Source organism: Canis aureus, chromosome 16 (assembly GCF_053574225.1).
Source record: "Canis aureus isolate CA01 chromosome 16, VMU_Caureus_v.1.0, whole genome shotgun sequence".
Lineage (NCBI taxonomy): Eukaryota > Metazoa > Chordata > Mammalia > Carnivora > Canidae > Canis > Canis aureus.
Window position 1 is genome coordinate 27,551,347 of NC_135626.1, and position 18,887 is coordinate 27,570,233.

Below are 18,887 nucleotides of genomic sequence, written 5' to 3' on the forward strand. Positions count from 1 at the left end.
GATGTTCCGTAGCCTAAAAATGTATACCAGTTAGCATCAGTGTTGTATCTGCAAAGGTTATTAAAGAGAAATTACATCTGTGTCACTGTAATGTGATGCACACACACACACGATGTTTAGTCAAACCTGGACTTTTTTGAAACTCTTAGGCATAGTCATTTTGAACAGCTAAGAATTTATCTTTAAATGCCACATTTTAAAAACCATTTTTTAAGCTTTCTAAAATATACTCCATATTTTCCTACCCTCTTAAACAATAGTGTTACACAAATCAGATATCAGTGATTTAATACAGTGATCTTGATGCTGCTTTAAAGCAGCAAAACTCAAAAAAAAAAAAAACCCAGCAAAACTCAGTTTTCAAAGTCTGAGACAGAGCTTCAGTGTAGAAAACAGAGCTGCTCTAGTTGGGGTTGGGGGTTATCTTAGAGCCTGAACTATTTAGGCTTCTTTCTAACGTATACTTCCTGGAAGTCTGAGTCTTTAATTTGAAAGACTGTCTTCAATCATGTTATGAAATACTTGCCTTTTCTCTGTGATCCAAGTACATTTTATATTGTGCTTTTGTAAAAATTTATCACACTGTATATAATTTTATATTATTTTTCTGTGGTATTTTTATTATAAAAATTTGGAAAGTAAAGAAAATTACAAAGAAAATAAAAATCAGGGCAGCCCAGGTGGCTCAGCGGTTTAGCGCTTCAGCCCAGGGCCTGATCCTGGAGACCCGGGATCGAGTCCCACGTCAGGCTCCCTGCATGGAACCTGCTTCTCCCTCTGCTTGTGTCTCTGCCTGTCTCTCTCTCTCTCTCTCTCTCTCTCTCTCTTTCTTTCTCAATGTGTCTCTCATGAATAAATAAATAAAATCTTTCAAAAAAAAAAAGTCAACACTTAACCAACGGAGCTACTGAAGCGCCCCAAAGGAAATTTTTGCATTAGGTTTAAAACATCTCTATCCTTTAATCCTATAACTTCACTTCTAGGACTGTATCCCAAAGAGAAAACAGAGTTGTTTGAAAATATCCAACAATACGCTTAAGTTTGAAAAATTCTAGTTTAGCCATGTATATTTTTATAGACAGGCAAAATCATGTTTTTGAAAAATATTCAATGTCATTAGAAAAATGAATGCAAACTGTTTACAGAATAAGATCTCAGTTATCTAAAAATTAGTTTTCTGTGTAAAATTAATATAAATGAAGTGACCTGAGTTTCAAATCCAAGTGTTCAGAATGCTGAACACAAGGAAGAGGGTAGTAGAGAGGAAGAGCAAGACTTTATAAACATCTTGAGTTTGACATGCCAGTGGGATATCAAGAGATGCTTAATAGACAGCTAAAAATTAAAAACTGGAATATAGGCAATTATTTGCCTAGGGAGTGAGGCAAAAGAGAGTTTTAAGAAAATTTTAACAAGAAAAGGGCTAGGGATATGATTTTGGTGAACATCTTTTTATTGTGTGTGTAGAAGATGAACAAGATCAAAGAGCCTTTGGAAGGGAGAGAAACCAAGGAAATGGAGTCATGAAAACCAGTTGAAGATAACCAGAGGATATTAGAAGCTAATGTTGCAGAAAGATCCAGCCTTTTTATTAAAATATTTACTTGGATTTCAATGTTCATTTTGGTTCTTTGCTTATTCTTCTCAATCTGTATTGAGAAAGAAATTCTCTTTTTTTCTTTCTTACTGCATGCTCTTTTTCTTATCTTACTGCATTAGCTAAGACTTCCAGTACAGTGTTGAGAAGGATTGGTGAAAGGGGACATATTTGCCTTTTCTGATCTTGGTGGGAAAGTTTCAGGCTTTTCACCATTAAGTATGATGTTACCTGTAGGTTTTTCAAAGCTATCCTCGATCAAGTTGAGGATGTTTTCCTCTATTCCTAGTTTACTAAGAGCTGTTTGTTTTGTTTGTTTTTTAATTCATGAAAAGATATTGGATTTTGTCAAATGCTTTTTCTGCATCTGTTGATACCATGTGAGGATTATATTTATTGATTTTCAAATGTCAAACCAGCCTTGCATACCTGGGATAAATCCCACTTAGTCGTGGTTTATAATTCTTTTTATACACTGTTACATTCAATTTGCTAATATTTTGTGGGAGGTTCTTGTATTTCTGTTCAGGAGAGATAGTGGTCTGTAGTTTTCTTGTGTTGTCTTTGGTTTTGATATGACAGCAGTATCTCATAGATTGAGTTTGAAGTATTCCTTCTACTTCTGTTCTTGGTGATAATGGAAAGTAGATATAGACCTCTTCATATTGTCTATTTCTTCGATTTTTGGCAGATTGACTTCTTATTTTTTTAATTTTTAAAAATTTATATTCAGTTAATTAACATATGATATATTTTTGGCTTCAGAGGTAGAGGTCAGTGATTCATCAGTCTTTCATAATACCCAAGTGCTCATTATGTCACATGCCCTCCTTAATGTTCATTACCCAATTACCTCATCACTCCTTGCCCTCCAGCAACCCTCAGTTTGTTTCCTATGATTAAGAGTCTCTTATGGTTTGTCTCCCCCTCTTATTTCATCTTGTTTTATTTTTCCCTCCTTTCCACTCTGCTCCTCTGTTTTGTTTCTTAAATTCCACATATGGGTGAAATCATACGATAATTGTCTTTCTCTGATTGGCTTAGTTCACTTAGCATAGTACCCTCTAGTTCCATCTACGTCATTGCAAATAGCAAGATTTCCAATGTGTGTATACACACACACACACACACACACACCCCACATCTTCTCTATCCATTCATCTGTCACTGGACATCTGGGCTCTTTCCATAGTTTGACTATTGTAGGAATTGCTGCTATAAACATTGGGATGCAGATGTCCCTTTGGACCACTACTGTTGTATCTTTGGGGTAAATCCCTGGTAGTTCAGTTGCTGAGTCATAGGATAGCTCTGTTTTCAACTTTTTGAGGAACCTCCATACTGTTTTCCAGAGTGGCTGTACCAGCTTGCATTCCCACTAAATATACAAAGGTTCCCCCTTTCTCTGCATCCCTGCCAACATTTGTTGTTTCCTAACTTGTTAATTTTAACCATTCTGATGGTGTGAGGTGGTGTGAGGGTCCAATATTAAATCATTGTGGTTTTGATATATATTTCTCTGATGCTGAGTGATGTTGAGTATTTTTTCATGTGTCGGCCATTTGTATATCATCTTTGGAAAAACGTCTGTTCATGTCATCTGCCCATTTCTTGACTGGATTTTTTTTCTTTGGGTGTTGAGTTTGATAAGTTCTTTGATAAGTATAGATTTTAGATACTAGTCCTTTATCTTCTCCCATTCTGTATGTTGTCTTTTGCTTTTGTTGACTGTTTCCTTTGCTGTGCTAAAGCTTTCTATCTTGAAGAAGTCCCAGTAGTTCATTTTTGCCTTTGTTACTATTGCCTTTGGAGATGTGTGTAGCAAGAAGTTGCTGCAGTCGGGGTCACAGAGGTTGCTGCCCCGGGTTCTCTAGGATTTTGATGGATTCCTGTCTGATAGTTAGGTCTTTCATCCATTTTGAGTCTATTTTTGTATATGGAGTGAAGAAATTGTCCCGTTTCATTCTTCTCTACGTGGTTGTCCAATTTTCCCATTGGTTGAAGAGACTGTCTTTTTTTCCATTGGATATTCTTCCTGTTTTGTCAAAAATTAGTTCACCATTGAGTTGAGGGTCCATTTCTGGGTTTTCTGTTCTTTCCAGGTAGATTGTCTTTCAAGGTATTGGTCCATTACATCTAGGTTGTCAAAAATTTGTTGGCCTAGAGTTGTTCATAGTTCCCTTTATTTTCTTATTCTTTCTTTTAGGTACGTATTGAGTGAATCTATTATGTATCAGACTCACTGCAAGTTCATGTTCTTAACCACTATACTATAAAAGGAGCATTTTAAGAGGCATTGGGGTATGAATGATAGATAATATAATTGAATCAAGTTTTATGGTACATGTAATGGTAAATAGAAAGTTAGGTGGGGTTATTTTGTGAAAGGTGTTGCATGCTAGCCTAAGAAATGATGCATAGTGGGCATTGGGGAATCATTGTTGCAGTTTAGGAGTAGTTTGATTCAGGATGCTTTTAGAATGCTGCCAGTGCCCAGAAAACTATCAGAAATGGAAGTTAAATAAGGGTAGTACTATTGTAGAAATTTATTTCAGTGGTTCCTACTATGAGAGGGCAAATTAATACATTTCTGGCTATTTTCTCAATCATTATATGCTCTAAAAATATATGGATTTTGAGGTAAGGTCTTCAGAATCATCTGACATTATATGATTTATTTATTTATTCATGATAGACATAGAGAGAGAGAGAGAGAGGCAGAGACACAGGCAGAGGGAGAAGCAGGCTCCATGCCGGGAGCCCGACGCGGGACTCGATCCTGAGACTCCAGGATCGCGCCCTGGGCCAAAGGCCGGCGCCAAACTGCCGAGCCACCCAGGGATCCCCTCATCTGACATTATAAAAGTTCTACTTAACCTCTAAGGTATACACTAATCTGCTTTATATATAATTAAGATTTTAATTGTAGCATGGCAATAGTAATATGTGGAATCTCGTGAAGTTGGAGTTATAGGGTTTGGCAACCAGGTAGAATATGGTATAGAGGACTCTGAAGAAGTTTAGGTGACCAGGATGGTAGTAGCATTGATAGATATTGAAGTCTAGAGGAGAAGTTTTAGAGAATTGTCAATCTTGAAGGCTATAACTGAATGACAGGAAAGAATTATTACAGATGAAACTCACTCCTTTTTTTTCTTTTGAGAGAGAGGGAGAGAGCAAGAGAGTGAGCATTAGGGGCAGAGGGAGAAGCAATCTCCCTGCTGAGCAGGGAGCCTGATGCAGAGCTCAATCCCAGGACCCTGGGACCATGACCTGAGCCAAAGGCAGATGCTCAACCAACTGAGCCACCCAGGCAATTCTAATTAACTTCATAACCTGTCACATTCAGGAAGGTTTTGTATTTTCAGTTTCTTTAAATTGTCAAGTTCCTGTGATAGAAGATCCCATTACGCTTTCCTGTCTTGGCAGTTACCGTATGGTACTGAAATTATTTTTCATTTTTCCAGTTGGATTGTGAGCTTTGTGAGGACAAAGACTGAGGTTTCATCTTGTTCACTGTCGTATTCCCTGACCAGCACAGTGCCTAACATTTGAAACAGGCTTGGTTGTCTGATTATCAAATGAAGGAGGTTTGTCTAAAAATTTTTTTTTTTTTGTATTTTCCCATTTGGGATTTTCACTTTTTAAAATCCTTGTCAGTTTCTAGTAATAAACTGAATCATGTGACTTAATACAGATTTAAGTCCATGTAGATGTGGGGTGCAAGATTTAATCAGTAAAGACTTTATTTAGCGAAACATTTTGAATATTTTATGCCATAGGTTAGCCTGGAATACAAAGATCACTAAGATGTAATCGGCACCCTTAAGTTGTTCACAGTCTGTATGTTTGTCTTTCTTACTGTAAGGTGACAAGTGCTGCAATGGAAGTATATTCCAAGTACTATAGAAAATTAGGTAAGAATTGATTTGAAAGAAGAGAAGGCAGTTGGTGGTTTAAGTGCCTAAAGGAGTAGACATTTCAGATGTCCTCTGATGAGTGTGGGTTAACAGAGAAAGCAAAGGAAATAAGACATGTGTAAAGTATAGAAGTGGGATATAGCATTGCCTGTGGATTACAGAGTTTCAAGTAATATCAAAACATTGGGATATGTTTGGGGTAGAGGCAGAAGATAAAGCCACTAAAAATGAGATAATGGGCCTCAGATGCGAGGCTGGTGCTCTCACGAATGATTGTAAGCAGGAAAGTAATATCTGATTAGTGTTTTAGAAAACAATTTCTGACATCTTGGTGGAAAGAGTTTGGATGGGGACTATACCACAGAATGCTTTTTTTTAAATTTATTTTTTAATTCATGAGAGACAGAGAGAGGCAGGGAGCCCAATGTGGGACTTGATCCTGGGACTCCAGGATCACACCCTGGCCAAAGGGAGGCACTCAGCTGCTGAGGCACCTAGGCGTCCCAGAATGCTTTTCATAAACATTGAGTCTTCTCAATGTTTATGAGCCTCATGACAGCCCTGTTAGGTATATATTATTATCTCCATTTTCCAAATAAATAATGGACTCAGAAGTTGGCAGGTTTCTATAAAGTTACAGCAACAAAATGGTAGATCTGAGACCAAATCCTGGGTTTCTAAAATCTCTCCTTACTTCATTTACAAAAATTCTTTCTAGGGGTGTCTGGGTGCATGGCTGTTTAAGCATCCAACTCTTAATTTTGGCTCAGGTCATGATCTCAGGGTTGTGGGATCAGGCCCCATGTTGGGCTGCGTGCTGAGTGTGGAGCCTGCTTAAGATTCTCCCTCTGCCTCTCCCCTACCACAGAATAAATAAAATGAAATGAAGATAAAAATAGAATTTAGTTATCTCAGAGAACTAATATGAGAGAATTAAATGAGATAATCTGACATTCAGTAAGTTCTGGATGTTTCTTAAATAAACAAAGGCAGTAAAATCTTCCTATCAAGATAGAAGAATCTTGCCCAGAAGACTTTTGGCTGAAAGTGAGTCATGAATCCACTTTAAACACTGTCAGACCCGGTGGCGCAGTGGTTTAGCGCTGCCCACAGCCCAGGTCGTGATCCTGGAGACCCTAGATCAAGTCCCACGTCAGGCTCCCTGCATGGTGCCTGCTGCTCCCTCTGCCCCCTCTGCCTGTGTCTCTGCCTCTCTTTTTCTGTGTGTCTCTATGAATAAATAAAGTCTTTAAAAAAAAAAATTAAACACTGTCAGAGGAATGAACTTACTAAACCATTCCTGAACCCATATGCCCTGGGGCCAAAGGAGGGAGCTCACCTACTTGAGCACCTGACCGCCTGATACCCAAACACAGTCTGAGTCCTTTTGAAAAGGCAGAAGTTGGGAGATGGCTGTAGACAAGGTCTACTTTTTCCTCTACTTCCTCTTCTGTGGTAGAAGGTTGCTGCAATGTGTAGGCAGGTTTAGGTGTCATTCCTGCTAATGAGGACTTGTTCTTTGTCTAATTAATGCGTATTAGTTCCCCGTTTTTTGTTTTTTGGGGGATAGTGCTTGGTTTCTTTTTGCTTTGAGTCCATCATAACGTTCTTTGATTTTCAAAATCTGCCTCTCCTTTTAATGTTTGCAGGGTGGGTGGGTGAGTTGAAAAATCTTTCTCTGGGAAGAGACTACAGAGACTCAGTGACAAGGAACTATTCCTTCATGATGTTCCATGGCACTTAATAGTAACTACATTTCACAACTTTTTAAAGTTAGTTGGAATGTATGTATTTGTATATACTATGTATAGCAGATTTGACTGTTTGGCTTCTAGGGTTTTTTTTTTTTTCTTCATTTTTTCAATTATGAAGATGAAAGCTCAGTGTAGGAATTTGAGAAAAATGGAGAAGTATAAAGAAGAAAGCACAGGCAGTAGGGCAGCTTTTTTAGACTTTTATAATTAAATAACTCAGATTTGAGTGGTTATAATGTGACCCAGATTCTAACTTTGAAGATCTGAATAGTTAGGATACTTAAATCTTTATTTTCATTAATGGAATTTAATGTATGCTTTTATTATTAATACCTTAGGTTTTTTTTTTTTTTTAAGATTTATTTATTCAGAGAGAGAGAGAGAGAGAGGCAGAGACACAGGCAGAGGGAGAAGCAGGCTCCGTGCAGGGAGCCCGACGTGGGACTCGATCCCGGGTCTCCAGGATCACAGCCCGGGCTGCAGGCGGCGCTAAACTGCTGCGCCACCGGGGCTGCCCAATACCTTAGTTTTTTTTACACATCATTTGTATATATTGACAGTATAGAATGATTTCATGAATGTTAAAGGCTGTATTTTTAAAAAAAAATTTTTTTAAGCCTGTATTAACATAACTTGTAACTTTGTCTCTAAAGCATCATATTCTCGAAAAGATAAAGACCAAAGGAAACAGCAGGCAATGTGGAGAGTTCCCTCTGATTTAAAGATGCTGAAAAGACTCAAAACTCAAATGGCTGAAGTTCGATGTGTGAAAACTGATGTAAAGAATACACTTTCAGAAATCAAAAGCAATGCTGCTTCTGGAGACATGCAAGCAGGCCTTTTTTCTGCTGACCAGGCAGCTCTAGCTGCATGTGGAACCGAAAACTCCAGCAGATTACAGGATTTGGGAATGGAGCTCTTGGCCAAGTCATCAGTTGCTGGTTGTTACTTACGAAACTGTAAGTGGTAAAGATCCTATTATTAGTGTCATTTTCCCTGTGTCATTTGGGAAGCTAGAGAATGGGTTATTTTTGGAATAATATTATTTGTCTTTCATACAACAAATTAAGACTACAAATATATACAGCCTTTTCTCCCACTCAAAACTGACTGAATCACAGAGGGGAGACTGCTAGGAGATAAGTCATAGAGGAGGCAGAGTCTCTATCAGGTATGGACTTGTAAGACCTAGATAAGGAGTTTGAGTTTTATTCTGATTTTAGGATGAAGTCTCTAGAGAATGAAAATGAGGGTAGGGGGCATTTATGATTTGATTTACCGTTTACAAAGATTACTTGTTATATGGAGAAGGGTCTGAAAGGGGTTGAGGAGGAGTTGTAAAACAGCCTATAACAATAGCGTGTGTGAAATATGGTGCCCTATTCTAGAGTTACTACAGTGAGTAGATAGACTTGCTCATAGTCTAGCAGCCCTTCTTGACTGAGGTTCCCATCTTTGTTAATTCCCTCAAGGATGGTATATAACTATTACTATTTTAGATACATGGGAGAGAAGTTGGTTCATTACTCAGAACCAATATTTTAGACCAAGAGGGTTCAGTTCTTTCCCACAACCCTGGCAAGAAAGGCTAGATAGTGTTGTGTAGGGCAAGAAAAAAAATAAGACTGATGTTTAAGTTTTTGTTCCAGCAACTTAGTGACTGGTACTATCATTAATTTGGATGCAAATCAAATAAGGAAAAGGCTAGTGTGGGGTTTGGGAGGGGTGGGGGCAAGAAATTAGGATTTCTTGTTGAAATATCTTAGGTTATTAGGTTTAAGATGTCTCCTAGTTATTCTGGTAAAAATATCTTCTAGGCAGGTGAATGGTACATAAATCTGAACCTTAGGAGGTCACAGCTGGATATAAATAGTGGGGGCAGCCTGGGTGGCTCAGCGGTTTAGCGCTGCCTTCAGCCCAGGGTATGATCCTAGAGACTGGGATCAAGTCCCATGTCGGGCTCCCTGCATGGAACCTGCTTCTCCCTCTGCCTGTGTCTCTGCCTCTCTCTCTCTCGAATAAATAAAATCTTGATTGATAGATAGATAGATGGATGGATGGATGGAAATCAACAGTATCAGATGCTGTTTAAAATCAGGGACTGGGGCAGCCCGGGTGGCTCAGCGGTTTAGTGCCACCTTCAACCCAGGGCCTGATCCTGGAGACCTGGGATCGAGTCCCGCGTTGGGCTCCCCTGCATGGAGCCTGCTATTCCTTCTGCTGTGTCTCTGCCTCTCTTTCTCTGTGTTTCTCATGAATAAATAAATAAAATCTTAAAAAAAAAAAAACCACTAATTAATTAGAAAAAACTATAAGGGACAATATCTCCAGAAAGGAACAGTGGTCATGCCATTGAGAGGTGTCAAGTTGAAGTGTAGGTGGCTCCTTTAAGAATTTTAGATATTTTTAAATTCAGTAGCCACTGTCCATTCACAGAACTTTTTTCATCTTGTAAAACTGATATTCTGTACGCTTTAAGTAATAATTCCACCCCCACCCCTGTCAACCACTGTTCCACATTCTGTTTCTATGAACTTGACTTCTAGATATCTCACATAAGTGGAACCATACAGTATTTGTCTTTTAGTGTCTGGCTTATTTTTTTTCACATAATGTTTTCAAGGTTTATCCATATTGTATTATGTGTCAGAAATTCATTTCTTTTTAAGGCTCCATTGCATGTATATACCACATTTCATCTATCCATTCATACATTGATGGACATTTGGGTTGGTTCCATCTTTTGGCTATTGTGACTAATGCTGTTATGAATACCTGTGAGAGTCTCTACTTTCAGTTCTTTTGGGTACATACCCAAAATGGTATTGCTGAATCATAGGATAATTCTATCCTCAATTTTTTTTTAAGATTTTATTGATTTATCTGACACAGAAGGAGAGTGGAAGGGAGAGGGAGAAGCTTGGCAGGGAGCCTGACATGGGGCTCAATCCCAGGACCCCAAAGTCAGACACTTAACTGACTGAGACACCCAGGCACCACTCTGTGTTCAATTTTTAAAAGAAAATTTACCACAATCTGTTAAACAAAATCTACTGTCTTAACCTCTTTAAGTAGTACTGTTCAATGGCATTGAGTATATATGCACATTGTGCTGCCATCACTACCATCTGCTGAACTCTTTTTATCTTGCACAACTGACTCTCTGTATCTGTTAAACAATAACTAACTCTCTACTGTTCCTCCTTCCAGGCCTGGGAGCCACTATTTACTTCTTGTCTCTAAATTTTATTACTCTAGGTACCCTGTATAAGTGGAAACACACTTTTGTGTCTGGCTTATTTCACTTACTGTAATGTCCTCAGGGTTCATCCATGTTGTAGCATGTGTCAGAATTCTCTTCCTTTTTGTGGCTAGATAGTACTCCGTAGTGTGTTGGTATATATACCACTTTCTGTTTATCCATTCATCCTTTGATGGACACTAGATTGTCACCACTTTTTGGCTGTTGTGAATAATGCAGCTGTGAAGATGGGTGTTCATCTCTTCAAGACCTTGCTTTCCATTTTTCTGGACATACGTAAAAGAGTTGCTGGATCATATGTTAATTCATTTTTTAAGTTTTTTAGGAACTGCCATACTGTTTTCTATAGAGATTGCACCATTTTACATTCCTACCTAATAGTGCACAAGGGTTCCAGTTTGTCCACATCTTCCTCATCACTTACAATTTTACGGTTTGGTTTTGTTTTTGATAAAAGCCATACCAACGAGTGTGAAGTGGTATCTTAACTATCTTATTGTGCTTTTGATTCACATTTATCAGTGATGTTGAACATTTTATAGTGTTCATCAGACATTCGTATATATTTCCATTTCATTGGAGAAATGTCCATTCAGATCCTTTGCCCATTTTTGAAATGGGGTGCCCCCCCCGAGATTTTATTTTTTTAAATGTGGGGCTTTAACTTACAACCCTGAAATCAAACAGAAACTTTTACCATCAAAAGATAGCATCAACAGAGTGAAAAGGCAACCCACAGAATAGGAAAAAGTATTTGCAAATCATATATTTGATAAGGGATTTTTTTTAAGGATATATTTATTTGAAGGAGAGAGAGTGCACACACATACATGTGGTGGAAGGGGCAAAAGGGAGAAGGAGAGAAAGAGAATCTCAAGCAGTCTCCCCACTGAGCCAAGAGCCCTATACAGGGCTCAATCTCACAGTGCAGGGCTTGATCTCATGACCATGAGATCATGACCTGAGCCAAAATCAAGAGTCTGATGCTTAACCAACTTCACCACCCAGGCGTCCCAAGAGTTTTATAGCTTTAGATTCATGTATTTATAAATGTCCTGGATCTGTTTTTAGTTAATTTTGTATATTGTGTTAGGCCCAACTTCATTTCTTTGTGGATATCAGCTTTCCTGGCACCATTTGTTGAGAAGATTTTTCCTCTCATCATTGAATGAACTTGATACCCTTGTTAAAAATCATTAAAGGGATTCCTGGCTGGCTCAGTCAGTAGAGTGTGTGACTCTTCAATCTGAGGGTTGTGAATTCGAGCCCCATGTTGGAGATGGAGATTACTTTAAAAAAAAAAAAAGAAATAATTTGAACATATAGGTAAACATTTATTTCTGAACCGTGTGTGTTTATTAGCATTGGATATATTAATGCTTGATACTGGTGTAGTAATCCAGTAGAGATGAATGGAGGAGGGGATGATTGCCAAATACATAGAGTTCTAAAATAAGCCTGACAGTTCAGTAGAAAATGGAGTAAAGGTTATGATTAGGTAATTAATGTAAGAGGAAATACAAATGAACAGTATACATCTCAAAGGTTACTCAACTTCATCTAGTTATCAAGGAAATGACAATCTAAAACAAAAAAAATATTGCTCTTTGGATGGACTTTTGCAAAAAGCTTTTGTTACCTATTTTTGCAGGTACCTCCCTTCTGTTGTCACTTGCTTTTTTTTTTTTTCCTGCTCCTCTCATTTATACTTCACAGTTTTAGTTATCTTCATAAAAGTTCTGTATATGTCTTGTTATATTCATTTCTGGATAGATTATAACTTAGGTTGCTATTGTGAATGGGATTTCTTCCCCCACCCCCATAATATTTTCTAATTATTTGTCACTAGTGGAAGACTGTTGGTTTTTACATGTTTGTCTTGTGTTCAGCCCATTCGGTGAAATTTCTAAATTCTATTTTTCAGTTAATTATCTTGAATTTTTAAGTAGATGATCAATCAGCAAATAATCATGGTTTGTTGTTTCCTTTCTTATTTACTTTTCATTTTTCATTGTTTAGGGGTTCTTTCAGTTTTTTTTCTCAAGTACAAAATTTGCTATATATTTTTTCAAGATTTATTTATTTATTTTAGAGAGAGAGAAGGGAGTGTGAGCTTATGAGCAGGAGGTGCAGAAGGAGGAAACAGAGAAAGAATCTCAAACCAGACATTGTGCAGAGCGCAAAAGCCTGAGGTGGGGCTCCATCTCATGATCCTGAAATCTCGACTTGAGCCGAAACCGAGTTGGACACACAACCAACTGTACCACGTAGGCGCCCCTGCTATATGTAGATAGTTTTTGCCAAGTTAAAAGATATATCCTTCTATTGCTAATAATTACTGTGTGCAACAATTGCTACTGTTTACTTTGTGTGGGATATCTTTCTAAGTCACAGTGCATTAACTCACTTATTCCCAGCAACTCTGAGACAAGTTTTTATCCCCAGTTTATAGATAGGTAAATGGAGGCACAGAGCATTAAACAGCATTCTCAGAGTTTCACCGTGGTAGTTGACAGAGCCAAGACCTTGAACCACAGAGCCTGTGGCTTTCACCATCATACCAAACTACCTCTTTCTACTTACTAAGAGGTTGTTGTTTGTTTTTTGAAGAAGTTGTGCAGAATTGGGGCACCTGGGTGGCTCAGTTGGTTTAAGCATCTGCCTTTAGCTCAGGTCATGATTCCAGGGTCCTGGGATCGAGCCCCATGTTGGGCTTCCTGCTCAGCAGAGAGCCTGTTTCTTCTCCCTCTCCCTCTCCCTTTGCTGCTCTCCCTGCTTGTGTGCTGTCAAATAAATAAATAAAATCTTCAGAAAAAAAAAGTTGTACAGAATTGTGCTTTTTGGCATCTATCAAAATGATCATTATTTTGTCTGATTATTTTAACTTAGAGAATTTTATATATATATATATATATATTCTTAAATTTATTTATTCGAGAGAGGCAGAGACACAGGCAGAGGGAGAAGCAGGCTGCATCCTGGGAATCTGACATGGAACTTAATCCCAGGTCTCCAGGATCACACCCTGGGCTGAAGGCAGCGCTAAACTGCTGAGCCACCCAGGCTGCCCGAGAATTATATTTTTTAATGTTGACCATTTTCAAAATAGAATGAATTCTATTTGGTTTTGGTAATTTGTAATTTAAAAAAATTTTTTTTTCATTTATTTGTTTGAGGGCTGGGGAGAGTAAACAGGAGAGAACAACCAAGCACCAGCAGAGAGAGAGGCCCAGGGAGAGGAACAAGCAGGACTCCCCACTGAGCAGGGAGCCCAGTACAGGGCTTGATCCCAGGACCCTAGGATCATAACATGAGCCAAAGTCAGGCACTTAACTGACTGAGCCACCCAGCACCCCCCTTTAAAAATTTTTAAAAATTTATTTATTTGAGAGTAGAAGTGTAATTTTTTTTTTAATATATTGCCATATTCGGGTTGCTAACATTTTACTTAGTATTCTTGACTGTTGTAGTCATAAGTAAAATTGAAACATATTTTTGTTACGTTATCCTTAATCTATTTGAATTCCAATTTTATGCCAGCCTTATGGAATAAATTCAGAAGCTTTTATCCTATTCTGTGATGTGAAATTATTTAAAATCTTATCTGTTCCTTTATTTATGTATATATATATGTATATATATATGTATATATATATATATATATATATATTTTTAAATGTTTATTTATTCATGAGAGACAGAGAGAAAGAGAGGCAGAGACAGAGACACAGGCGAGGGAGAAGCAGGCTCCATGCAGGGAACCTGACATGGGACTCAATCTCAGGACTCCAGGATCACGCCCTGGGCCGAAGACAGGTGCTAAACCTCTGAGTCACCCAGGGATTCCATCTGTTCCTTTAAAGTTTAATGAAACTCGGGGATCCCTGGGTGGCGCAGCAGTTTGGCGCCTGCCTTTGGCCCAGGGTGCGATCCTGGAGACCCGGGATCGAATCCCACGTCGGGCTCCCGGTGCATGGAGCATGCTTCTCCCTCTGCCTATGTCTCTGCCTCTCTCTCTCTCTCTCTCTCTCTGTGTGACTATCATACATAAATAAAAATTTAAAAAAAAATTTAAAGTTTAATGAAACTCATTCATAAAGCCATTTAGTAGTTCTTTCAGGGACAGAACTTTAACAAACTGTTTAATTTCTTTGTGTTTCTTGGTCTCAGATTTCCCCTTAAACCAATTGCCATAATTAATTTTCCTTGAAAATTACTCGTTTTATTAGATATTTAAATGTATTGATATAAAGCCATTTATTCTGGTTTCTTAAATTTTAAAAAGTCCTCTGAGGAGCACCTGGGTGGTTCACTGGTTGGTTGAGCATCTGCCTTTGGCTCAGTTCATGATCCCAGGTTCTGAGATCAAGTCCTACATCAGGCTGTCCATAGGGAGCCTGCTTCTCCCTCTGCCTATGTCTCTACTTCTCTCTCTGTCTCTTACGAATAAATAAATAAAATCTTAAAATTAAAAACAAAGGCCTCTGAATATGGGCTATTAATTTTTCTCTTATTTTGCTTATAAGTGGTTTCTTGTTTTGTCCTTTAATTTGACTTGCTGGAGACTTGTCCATTTAATTCATCTCTTCAAAGACCTATTTCTTGGATTTATTTTATCTACTCTCTTCTTTTTATTACATTAAATTCTGCCTTTGTTTCTATTTTAATTTAATGATATATTAGCAGAATGTATTATTGGTGAATGACCATATTATTTATATATATGTTGCAGTGGAAAAATTGCTCTTAATTTTTTCTCACATCTTTTTTTTTCAAGTGTACAGTTCAGCAGTTATTAATATGTTCACAAAGTAGTGTGATGATCACCATTATCTAGAATAGAACACTGTCTAGAACATTTTCATCATCTTCTATCCAAAAACTCCATACCCATGAACAGTCACTCTCCATTTTTCCCTCCTCCCTAGCTCCTGGTCACCTCTAGTCTATTTTCTCTGTATGGTTTTACTACTTCTGCATGTCTCATGTAAGTAGAATCATGCACTATGAGGCCTTTATGTCTGGCTTCTTTCATTTAGCATAACATTTTCAAGGGTCATTCAGGTTGTAGCATGTATTATTTCATTCCTTTTTATGGCTGAATCATTACTTCATTGTATATGTGTACCACGTTCTGTTGACCTACACATCATTTGGTAGGCATTATGTAGTGTTTTTTTTTGCTTTTTGGCTATTATGGACAATGCTGCTATGAACATTCATGTACATTTATCTTGGGCATATGCTTAGAAGAAGAGTTGCGAGGTTATAGGAGAACTTCTTGAGGTATGGCCATCCATAACTATTTCCAGTAGAGCTGTAACATTTTGCTTTCCCATCCAATTCCTAATTAGAACCCAGTTGAGGGTTCCAGTTTCTCCATATCTTTGCCAACACTTGTCCATCTTTTTTTTTTCCTTTGTCCATTGAATTGTCTTGGCCTCCTTGTCAAAAATTAATTGACCATAAATGTAAGGGTTTGTTTCTGGACTCTCACTCAATTCTGTTCCATTGATCTATATTTTTGTCTTTACACTAGTATGCCATACAATCTTGGCTAATAGTTTTACAGCAAGTTTTTAAAATCAGAAGTGTGAGTCTTCCATTGGAAGATGTTTTTGGGTATCTGGATCTTTTCATAGGAATTTTAGAATCAGCATATCACTTTCTGCAATTACAAAGACCATTGGGGTTTTGGGTGGTTCAGTCAGTAAAGCATCTGACTTCTTGATTTTGGTTCAGGGTCATGATCTCAGGGTCATGGAGATGAGCCCCACACTGGGCTCCTCACTCACTCATCTGGGAGTCTCCTGGAAGAGTCTCTTTCCTTCTCCCTCTGCCCTGCCTCTCTTGCTTTCTTTATCTCTTTAAAAAAGTTAATAAAATTTAAAAGATAGTTGGACTTTTTATATGGATTGTTTTGAACTTGTAGATAAATTTTGGGAGTATCGCCATGTTAACAATATCAGGCCTTCTGATCAGTAAACACAGTATTTTTCTCATTTATTTTTTATTAAGCATTTATTGGAAGGATTAAAAAATTTCTTTATTTCAGCAGTGTGTGATAGTTTTCAATGTTAAGTCTTAAATTTTTCTTAAGTATTTTATTCTATTTGATGCTTTTGTAAATGGCATTTTTTACTTAATTTCATTTTTTGATTGTGCTTTGCTGGTCTATAAAAAGATAATCAGTGGACGGATGGGTGGCTCAGTCATTGAGCCTCTACCTTTGGCTCAGTTCATGATCCCAGGGTCCTGGGATTGAGTGCCACATCAGGCTCCCCGCAGAAAGCCTGCTTCTCCCTCTGCCTCTCTCTCATGAATAAATAAATAAAAATTAAAAGAAAAAAATATATATATATGTATATATGTATGTATATAAAATCAGTTCTTGGTCTAGTGTCCTACCTCCTAATCCTGTTTGTTATATTTAAATGCATGTCTTCTGCTTTCTCTTTATTCTTTTTCTAGCTCCTTAAGTCTGTGCATGCATTAGCCCACTTCATATTTTTTCTAATTCATTATAAGGCTATACATCTTTTTCCCAATTATTGTTTTAGCTCTAAATATCTTGAAGCATTATATTTGTGATTTGTTTCTAATTCAGTGATTTTCTTGATAATCCAATAATTTATCATTTTCAAGTGTTTGTTAATACTTTGGCATTGAAATTGGAGTTCATATCTGGTAGGATTTTTCTTTTGGAGTTTACTGATATTTTTCAGGTTAAGACTGTTCCACAAGTAGCAAAGTAGGAATACTTTTCACATAAAACCCCAAATAAACCATTTGGGACCAGAGTGTCTTGGGTTTTTTGGATGCAATAGATAGAAAACATTCTGTAAGATTAGCCTCCTTCTGACTACCTATGTGTAGTGAGTTTTATGCTATTTTATCTTATTCAGAAATATTTTTAAATGTCTTTGCAGCCACAAATAAGAAGAGTAATTCACCTAAGCCTCCTCGGTCCAGTATAGCAGGTAGTCTCTCACTTCGAAGAGCAATAGACTCTGGGGAAAATAGCCGTTCAAAGGGAGACTGTCAAACTCCATCTGAAGGTAAATTTGGAGAGTTTAGAATTTAATTTTGGTGGGTAGATGTCTGTTATTTAAAATTGATCTTAGGGTGCACATAGATTTAGATCTTTAAAGACACCAAAATGCTGAAACTTGATTTGAAAGTTCCTTGATCTCACAAGAGAAGAGGCCCATCAGTAAGAAAATGCAGCCATTAGACTGCATATTCTGGATTCGTATTTGGCATGAAAAAACTTAGTATATATTTTTAAATTGGTTCTGAGTTTTCCTGCAGTTTAAAAATGTGTATGTAGGAGATACTCTAAAGTGGAGACTAGAGAGCTTTTGTTTGCCTTCTTTCTGAATATCCCCCCTTTCTTTTCTATAGGCTCCTCAGGAAGCTCCCAGTCTGGGAGCAGGCACAGTTCTCCCAGAGCCTTATCACATGGAAGTATCAGTGATATTCTGCCAAAATCCGAAGACCGGCAGTGTCAAGCTTTGGATTCAGATGCTGTTGTCGTTGCTGTTTTCAGTGGTTTACCTGCTGTTGAGAAAAGGAGGAAAATGGTCACCTTGGGGTAAGTTCTTTTGTTTATATAATGGAATAATAGCTAATAGCTTTGTTTGAATTTTTTTTTTTTTTTTAGATTTTATTTATTTACTGATGAGAGACAGAGAGAGAGAGAGAGAGAGAGAGAGAGAGGCAGAGACCCAGGCAGAGGGAGAAGCAGGCTCCATGCAGGGAGCCTGACGTGAGACTCGATCCCAGGTCTCCAGGATCACGCCCTGGGCTGAAGGCGGCACTAAACCGCTGAGCCACCAGGGCTGCCCTTGTTTGAGCTTTTTAAATTCTACATCGTAATGAATAAATTTCCACATTGTTCGTTTTTTAGCAAAGTATTTGTTGTATTAAAATTTAACTAAAGTATCAGAGACCTTTTTTTTCTTAATGAAATGAAATGAGAGAAGTTATTATGTTAGAGATCATTTTTACTGAAGTGTGTGTAACCTTGTGTGAATTCTGCCTTGTGAGTTTTTGATGTATGTGTCAACCTTTTTTTTTTTTTTTATTTCCTCCACATTTTTTCAGAGACCTTTGTGCTGGGCTATATTATGTCATATCATAGGTCTTTTACACATATTTTGTATGGAACAAAGCACTTCTGGCCATTTTAACACTGCTGTTGTACTTTTATCTCACTTTTTTCCTCCATATGCAAATGTCTTCAAAACTCAATTTCTCAAAAGACTTCTACTATATGGTAGTCAATGCCTCTATCTTTCGCCCAGGAAACAAAAACTCAGATACCGTCAAAGTCCATTAAACTGCCATTCATT

At 37.7% G+C, this 18,887-nt stretch overlaps 1 protein-coding gene across 6 annotated transcripts in view; it reads left to right on the top strand.

The window, feature by feature from the left end:
- The window catches only part of TRIM37 (tripartite motif containing 37), a 120,527-nt gene that overhangs the window by 90,562 nt on the left and 11,078 nt on the right, over positions 1 to 18,887 (top strand). For 5 of the 6 annotated variants that reach the window (XM_077852462.1, XM_077852463.1, XM_077852464.1 and 2 more), the window contains 3 exons: positions 7,925 to 8,230; positions 17,463 to 17,591; positions 17,938 to 18,127. In XM_077852462.1, coding sequence (XP_077708588.1) covers positions 7,925 to 8,230; positions 17,463 to 17,591; positions 17,938 to 18,127 — 625 coding nt within the window. The remainder of the gene's footprint in view (positions 1 to 7,924; positions 8,231 to 17,462; positions 17,592 to 17,937; positions 18,128 to 18,887) is intronic. The other variant, XM_077852465.1, reaches the window with a different exon arrangement.